At 50.2% G+C, this 8,861-nt stretch overlaps 1 protein-coding gene across 1 annotated transcript; it reads right to left on the bottom strand.

Moving 5' to 3' along the window:
• Positions 1-655: 655 nt before the first annotated feature.
• LOC124657351 (3-ketoacyl-CoA synthase 4-like) lies at positions 656-2,143 on the bottom strand. The gene has a single exon (XM_047195919.1). It carries the CDS (start codon positions 2,141-2,143, stop codon positions 656-658), a length of 1,488 nt encoding a protein of 495 aa, XP_047051875.1.
• Between the last annotated feature and the right edge of the window lie 6,718 nt (positions 2,144-8,861).

Here is an 8,861-nt window from a genome sequence, read left to right as displayed (position 1 = left end):
GGACACCTCATATAAAAGAAAATTTAAGGATTTCATGACCGCTTGCATCATTTTTTTTTGACAAGCCAACTTGCATCATATATTTGTACGACGTGCAGCTCGAAACAACGACATGACATAAAAAGGGTTTTTGCTGACTATTAGATACCTGAGAGTAAAATTAGTGCTCAGTCAAGTCCTACACCGTTCGATTGCATCGTGATTCGTGCACTTATGAGTTATAACTTAGATTGCAACTAAAATTTTCAGTTACAACTGGGGATACAACTGATTTTTCAGTTATAAGTGGGGATGCAATGGAAAAAAATTCTCCGAACTATTGGATTTGCCTCCTAATTTGTTCTGGTCATGAGTTAGATTGGGGTTGGAATTTGATGACGTTATCAGACGGAGAACTAAATTCTCAGCGGAGAATTAGCCACACCGAACTAAAATATTGCTAAGAAAAGGAAACAGAAGAATAACATACAAATAGTAAGTACAGTGGACAACATCAAGAAGGATTAAGCAAGTCAAGGAACAACGGAATCAAAGTGAAAATACATAACATACGCACGGCACAAACAAGACTAGCCTCCGCCTCGTACCTGCAAACATTCTTCTCTTCAAACGCCCAAACAGCCCGCGAGCGCGCGCTATGTACCACACCATTTGCTCAATCGAATTCAGCGCGCGGCTGCTCTCTCGCCGGGAAGCGGTGGATACAGTCACCCCACGGGCCCTCGTCGGCGCCGGGCGCCGCCGCACCGTCACCGTCGGCGGCGACGCGCTCCCACACGGCGCTGTTCGCCTTGGGCCCGCTCCCCATGCCGAGCTGCCACACGCGGTCGCCCCTGCGGACCCGCCCCTTGGCCTCGTGGTACGCGAGCTGGTACCAGAGCGACGCCGCCGACTGGTTGCCGAACCGCTGGAACGTCCCGAGCGCCGCCTCCGCCTCCCTATCCCCGACGCCCAGCCCCTCCGCCAGCATCCGTATCATCGGCATCCCCGACGCCGGCAGGCAAAGGTGCTTCGCCGCCGTGAGGAAGTTCGGCTTCGGCACAGCGTCGTGGACATCGTCTTCCTCGGGGAGCTTCTTGCTGCTGCTCTGTCGGTGATTGAAGTGGAACTGCACGAGCGCCGCGGCGTACCGGAGCTTCTCTTGCCACGGGAGGATTTCGGCGCCTAGGGCGGGGAGATGCGCGCGGAGGAGATCCCGCACCACGCCGGCGAGGCTCCGGCTGATCGTGAACCCGGTGATCCCTTCGTCGTCCTCCTCCCTCAACGCCGATGCGTATCCGCGGTCGTCGGCCGCGAGATTAGTACGTGTCAGGGCGATGAGACGGTAGTTGGACGGCGGTGCCACCGCGACGGCATTCGAGTTCGACAGCAGCGCGGCAGAGCAGCCGGTGCGGAAGAAACAGTTCAGCAGCAGCTTGCTGGGATCCTTCCCAGGGTACCACCCAACCGTGACGATCTCGGCGCTGACGACGACCGCGTACTGGACTGCCCCGTCGTGCGCGCTCAAGACGCCTCTCGCGACGTCCACGCCCACGACGCCCGCGGCGCACCCCATGCCGGACAGGCTGAACGCCTTCACGTCCCCGCGCATGCCGTACCGGTTCACGATCACCGACGCGAGCGACGGCGCGGGGCAGAACCCGCTGCAGCTGACGACGAGCGCGCCCACGGCGGACGGCGGCACGCCGGTCTTGGCGAACAGCTCGTCGAGCGTGGGGAAGAAGAGCGCCCCCGCCTCGTGCACGGCGTCGGCGTGCGTGGCCGACGGCGGGATGCGGTGCAGCGAGGGCGGGAAGTAGGTCTCCTCGCACATGCCGCTGGCCTCGACGACCTTCGACATGAACTCCACGCTGCCGTCGTCGAAGCAGCCGATGAGGCGCAAGTGCTCGAGGAGGGCCGGGGTCGTGACGCGCAGCCGCCGGGGTGGCTTCAGGTACGCGAAGTCCACCAGGTTGATGTCCGCGCGTCGGCCGGAGCGGCGCAGGAGGAGCAGCAGCATCGCGCAGACGGGGAGGAGGTAGAGTGAAGCGTGGCGGTGGAGGACGAAGACGCAGAGCTCGGCCAGGATGCAGAGGAGCAGGGTGGCCACGCTGAAGAGGCTGTGCACCGCGGCGAGGAGGCGCCCTTTGTGCACCATCTCCATGATCGCGCGCTTGGCGTACGTGTACGTTGATATGTCTAGTGGTCTTGTGTTGTCTGTTCTCGGAGCTCGCGTACGGGACTCTGACAACGCTGCACTATATATAAGCCGGCCGGTTGCGAAGATTTTACTCTGCTTTCTACGGTTCAATTGTTCAACTGTACTCCCTTCCATCTCTTTTAATTGATTCGAATTTAATACAACTTGAATCAATTAAAAGGAATCGGAGGGAGTACAAAATAAGGATGTGTGTGGCTACTTTATCAGCTTAATTCAACATCCTAATAATTTTGCACTATATGAACAACTTTTACTGTGCAAAATGAATTGTACACCTAAACTTGCTTCTCGATTCACTTGCAACTTAGAAATCTTGGTTGCAATCCGCTTGCAATTAAAAAAAAGTTGTAATTGTAACCCACTTATTGTGAAAATTTTATTGTAACCCATTCATAACTTTAAAAATGTAAGTTTCGACCCAAAAATCACAGTTGCAGCATCAGTTACACCCCATAGGACACGTAAATCGCGATAAATCCGATGGTTCTGGAATTGAGTGATTTTAACCTACTAGGAAGTTTGCCGCGGCGGCAGATCACGCTCTTGGCCGTTAGACTATTGGTTATAGTATTGTAGAAGTACTACAATATATGACTTACTAAAATACTATATATAGAAGTGCTGGTGTGAAAGCACTATTCCAAAACATAAATTTCAAGTGCCCATAAGTAATCCTAAGGTGATGAATAAAAGGGGTAGTATGAACAAAAAGAACGATGGACGTTCGTAGGGCGATGTAACATAAATGGGTAGCATGCCAGCAGCACTACACAGTAGATGCAGCCGGAGGAACAACTCGAGCCGGTTAAAAGTTCTGACAGATAAGGAAGCAAGTCTTTTTTAGGAAATACCATAAAGAAAGCAAAACATTTTCCCGATTAAAAGAGGCAGTGGATGGTAGAGCCTTTTTGTTTCCTCTTTGTTTTTGGAGTTGTTACAAAAGAAATGCCAGTATGTCTTCCGGATGAAAGAAGTAGCGGGTGAAATAAGTATATATTTCTAAAGGTACGGTAGAAGAAGTCAATAGTATTCTCCTTAGGTAAAAGAGGCGAAGGAATGTGGAGTAAGTATATTTATCTGGTGTTACTATAGAAGGGCACAATGTTTTTTTCTTGGGAAAAAGATGATGAATGTTGGTTCTTTTCCGAAACTGCCCCAGAATTATGCGCCGTCGAGGTAATTATTGTCTAGAATTACTACTGAGATTTAAGGTTCGTATAAATATTACCACGCTTGTGCACCATTGAGAAATTACCGTTGCAGAAATATATGCCCTGAAAGAATTACTATTATGTCGTTAGCGATATCTTTCGTAGTTGACATCAGCACACAGATAAATTACTGTGGAAGTTGAATATTTCTACTGGCGACAAACAGAACTATGGTTGAGGTTGAAGCTTCAGGTAAAAATTTCCACGCTTGTGCATCGTTGAGAAATTACCGACGCAGAAATACGAGCCATCAAAGAATTGTTACAAGTAGTTGACATCGATATGCTACAAATTACCGTGTAAGTAGAATGTTTCTACTACTAACAAATTGCTGCTGACGGATCGATGAATTACTACGAAAAATTATTGTCAAATTTTTTAAAAAAAGAAAAAATACAAACCGGAGTATTGTTCATGCACTTGGAAGCATGAGAGCACAAGGTACGAAAATACACCGGATGATCCTATGACGATTGGAAAATGAGTCGTGCCGGTTAAAAGGTTCAAGGATAACGAAGCAAGTCTTTTTTGAGAGAAACGATAAAGAAGGCAATACTCCCTCCATCCCAAAAAAAAGTTGCTCAACTTTTTCTCGATAGGGAAAATATGTCTATATACTTTTGTATCTAGACAAAATGAGCAGCTTTTTAGGGATGGAGGGAGTACTATTTTCCTCGACTAAAACAAGCGGTGGATGGTAGAGTGTCTTTGTTTCTGAAGTTGCTAAGAAAATGTTAGTATTTTTCTGTCTGAAAGAGGTTGCGGGTGAAGTATCGTATACTTTTCTAATGGCACGGTAGAAGAAGGCAGTAGTATTCTTCTAGGTAAAAGAGGCGACAGAAGTTGGAGTAAATATATTTTTGATGGTACCGTAAAAGGGCATAATATTATTTTCCCTAGGTGAAAAAAGAGTGCGAATGTTGGATTTTTCGCGAAATACTGTTGATGAATTATGCATCGGTGAAAAAATACTGACTGGTAATTATCGTCCAGAATTACGGTTGAAGTTGAAGATTCGTGTAAAAATCACCATGCTTGTGCATCGTTGAGAAATTACCGTTGCAGAAATATGCGCCCTGGAAGAAGTGCTATTAGGTAGTTAGCGGTCTGTTTCATAGTTGACATTGGCACACGACAAACTGCAGAAGTTGAATATTTCTACTAACGAAAAACATAACTATGGTTGACGTTGAATATTTGGGTAAAAATTGCCATGCTTGTGCACCTTTGAAAAATTACTGTCGCGGAAATATGCACCCTAAAAAAATTACTATTCGTAGTTGACATTGATACGTGATAAATCACCGAAAAGTTGAATATTTTCACTAACACGTTACTACAGAAAATTAATGTTGGGAAATGAAAAAAAGAGTAAAATATATACAAACCGGAGTACTTACCAGAGGCATGAGAGCACCGTAAAAGCTTGTACCCTTATATACAGTAATTATTCTCAATCAAATGAGAGTTAGCAAAACTAGCACGTTCAAGCAAACAGTAGAACGAACAAAGTATTCCCTCTGTACAAAAATAAGTGACTGAACTTCTTCTAGATACGGATGTTTCTACACATTAAAAACGCGTCTGAATATCAAAATGTAGAGTCACGAAAAAGTTGCATCACTTATTTTTGGACGGGAGCGGATGAAAAAATGAGTTACGATAATACAAAACACAGCCTTAACTAGAGCCACCAAACAAAATCACCATTTTTAAAGAAAAATAAACAAGATCGCCTGATAGTGTAAGAAGGCAGTAGTAGTTTTTTTTGCTGGAAAGTTTGAAGTGTAATTTGAGTCCTGGATCTATCGGGCTACACAGGACAGGAGCCATAGGCCGCCCTCTATTCCTGCAGCACTTACCGCTCGGTACTTTCCTTCCATATGTTAACACTCGGAGGACCAGTCAGCAGTACTAGCATGGGGTAGAACATGCAATGACGCCGTGCAAGGAGCTAGCACCGCCCAACGAGAGTGATGGACTGATGGTACACACAGGTACAGTGCATACACGAAAGTGCACAGGCAGCGATGCAATGCGCGGTTGTAGTTAAACCGAGGCTTTCCTCTTCTACCCCCGTCGATCCGTTAACTTTAAGTAAATTCCCAAAAAGCCACAACGTTACCAGACGAAGTTGGTAAAGCAACTATTGTTCGGCGCAATTGCAAAAATCCATCGGTATTACGCAAATTAGTTGCATTGTCCACTGATTCACTTTTTTAGCTGCGCTAAAAGGGTTTTTAAACGAGCAAGTTCCTCCTGTTATTCACTGTATAAACTTGATCAAAGCTATAGTTGCCAACTCGGCGAGTATGAAAATACCGGCCATCGCTTAGAAGAAGAAGACTTGGTTCAGGCCGCGAGCGAAATCAGTTATGTCAAATGTTGGTGGAATTTTCGAAGAAAGTCCGGAGCTTCGGGTTCTATAGTAAGAGCATCTCCACTCATTTGGCCTCCCCACGCCGAAATCCGGACGAAACTACCGCCGGATTGGACAAAATTAATTCGTGGGAAGAACCATATTTCCAGTCGTCCACACGGAGTTCGGCGGACAAAGTCGAAATTCAAACAAGTCGTCGTCCCACTACAAATTCGATCGGCAAAAGGATCAGCCACAGGTCGGCGATCGGAGGGAAATTACACCAAACAGGGCGTCGGCGATCCCGTCCGGCACGGCGAAGTCGACGCCGTGGTCGAAGCGGCGGCCGACGCCGCGGCCGCGGTCGAGGTTGAAGCAGCGGCGGTCGACGTCGTAGATGGTGAGGACCGACGAGGTAGGCGCCGGAGAAGACGAAGAACTGGCCGGAGCGGGTCGGAGGATGTCGCTGCGATGTCCCTCGTACCAATTCCTCGTCTCCTCGTCCATCAGTTCCGTGTTGCCGCCGCCCATCAGGAACGCCAAGTCCGTGTTCCTCTTCTTCGTCGCGGTCGTCGTCTTCAACAGGGCGATGCGGGCGCCTTGGTTGGCGAGCATCTCCCTCCACCTGCCGTCGAACTTGTCGTCCCTCCCGGCGGCGTGCGTCTTCGCGTCGGCCCAGCACTTGTCGAACGTCGCCTGCATCCTCTCGGTGGGATGACCCATCTTTTTGAGATCTTTGAGCTTTTTCTGGCCGAGTTCCGGGCGGCCATCCGACGAACCTGGCGCCGGAGCGTCGGGGTTGTACTGTTCGTTTTTGCTCTTCGAGAGGCTCGTGCGGATTTCCGTCCACTTCTCGCACTTCTCGATGCGGGAGTAGACGTTCAGAAACTTGAACTGCAAGCCGGTGTCGTCGTGGTACATGTCGAAAGCACGACGCATCTGGGGAAAAGAGGGCGGCGATCAGCTCACGGCGGTCAGTACAAGTAGGGTAGACGGAGGAGGGACGGCGTATGCATACCTTGGCTTCAAAGTCTTCGCCGCTCACCGGCGTTTTTCTGAGCTCCTCTTGTATGCCGTGCCATTTGCTGCACGCCGTCTGTATGATCCCCCAATGGGTGGCCATGGCCTTGTCTCCGCGGTTCATGATCATCTTATTGAAGTAGGGATCGACGAGCTTGCGCTCGTCGAACGCCGCCTTCACTCGAAGCCAATACGTGTCGGAGGACTGATTCGCCCCGGTTATGCCGTCCATGGACACGGTCATCCAAGCTTCGGCGAGGCACTCCTCTTCCCTCGGCGTCCATTTGATGCGCGGTTCGGCCGGCGGCGCGTCCTTCTTCCTCTTCTTCTTTCCCTTCGGCGGGTTGTCATCGGCGACCTCGACTTGGGTTGGTTCTTCCTCTTCTTCTTCTTCGATGGCTTGGCTTCCGTCGGCCACATCCTCCACCCACCGGTTGCGCTCCGCGACAGCTGCCGTCGCTCTCGCCTCCTCTTGCGTGAAGAACCCCGGGCTCGCAGCGGCGGCCGCGGAGCCGGATTCGATCATCTCGTTCATCACCTCGTCGTTCGGCGCCGCCATCGCACCGAACGGGAGTGGCCCTCGTCGCAGGGCCGGCGAGAAGCCCTCGTTCAGGTTGCCGCCAGCGAGATCGGGCGGCGACGGCGTAAACCTGGACGGTTGGACGTAGGTCGCCTCTTGGAACATGCCAGGCGACGACGGGGAGAAGCTCGAAGGGGAGAAAGCCGACGGGGAACTGCTCGTACCTTGGATGGGCCACTGGCTGGGGAACATGGCGGCGCCGCCGCCGCCGCGAGCATGGCCCATGCTCATGGCCATGGAGACCTTCCTCGCTTGTTCATCTCCGCCGCCAACGCCGCCCTCTTCGCGTTGAGTTTCTTCTCCCTCTCCGCCCTGCCGCTTGTTTCGACCTGTCGCCGGAGCTCGTCCGCCGCCCACTCTGCGTTGGACACACCCGGCGGCCGCTCCTTCTTCGCCCGCGACTTCCTCGGCTTCGGCGGCATGGTGATGGACAAGAAAGAGGAGGAGGAGAATGGAGACGGCTACACAAATCCGGCGGGAGAGAATGGGGATATGCAAGCAAATTGGAGGGAAATCAGGATTTGGCGGTCCAGTCGCCGACTACGAGGGTCCACACGACTCTTTCGAGCCAAATTCTTTTGTCCGGAGTCCCCGAGCGCGCCTCGGGGGACCGGGGATGGTGTGGGCTCGCCGGATGGATTAAGGCCCAAATCCGGACGAAATCGAGGAACCGGGGGCGCGACTGGACCAAATAACGCCGTCCGAATGGGAAAAACGTCGCTCGGGGCCTCGTCGGGGAGACGAGTGGGGATGCTCAACCAAGGAATTTTTATAGCAGCCTCGACAACGCTCACACCGCATGTGCCCTCTGCCACCATGGCTGAAGCCTTGGCAATGTTCTATGGTCTTGTTCTTGCTAGCTCCCTCGGATATAGAGGCTGAGTCTGATTCGCTTGATGTGATCCAACTATGATCAGGTGCAGATCGAATAAGCAATGAGGCCACATCTATTTATGCCGATATAATGATTCAAGCTGGAAGCAGCAGTGGCAAGGTTGAGTTCTTACATTTTGGGAGTATAAATGCAACGGCTCATGAATTAGCTAGGAACTGCTTCGGTTCAAATATTGCTTGTAATTTGGTCTATGAACCCTTTAGCTTCCTTGTGCAAACTCTCCTAAAATATATAACTTGGCATTTCCTCGAAAAAATAAAATAGCGTGCCAGCATGCGAAAAAAGGTCCGGTGCACTATATATGTCAGTGGAAGCAAGGGCGTATATCGTGGCCCATGGAATGGCTACGCAATCTGGCCCTAAACGAAATATGGCAACATGCATGTGCATGGATCTCAAGTAACTTGGCCGATGTACTGTAGAAGCCCAATCAAGACGTTTGTTCAGCTGCATCGAAGGCCTTTGGAACTGTTAGAAATAGGATAGCTTTGATACTAAGCTAATTAGGCAGTTGTTAAGATTAGCTTAGGTCCTAAGCTAAGTAGGTAGTTAGTTTTGTCCAAACGTTGTAATACTCAAGATGTGTCTTTGTAACC

Source organism: Lolium rigidum, chromosome 5, assembly GCF_022539505.1.
Source record: "Lolium rigidum isolate FL_2022 chromosome 5, APGP_CSIRO_Lrig_0.1, whole genome shotgun sequence".
Taxonomy (NCBI): domain Eukaryota; kingdom Viridiplantae; phylum Streptophyta; class Magnoliopsida; order Poales; family Poaceae; genus Lolium; species Lolium rigidum.
Note: the sequence above shows the minus strand (reverse complement) of the source record. Positions and strands in the feature narration are given on the sequence as shown.

Coding starts and splice junctions, on each gene's coding strand:
- LOC124657351 (XM_047195919.1), bottom strand. CDS start 2,143: ATGGAGATGGTGCACAAAGGGCGCCTCCTCGCCGCGGTGCACAGCCTC.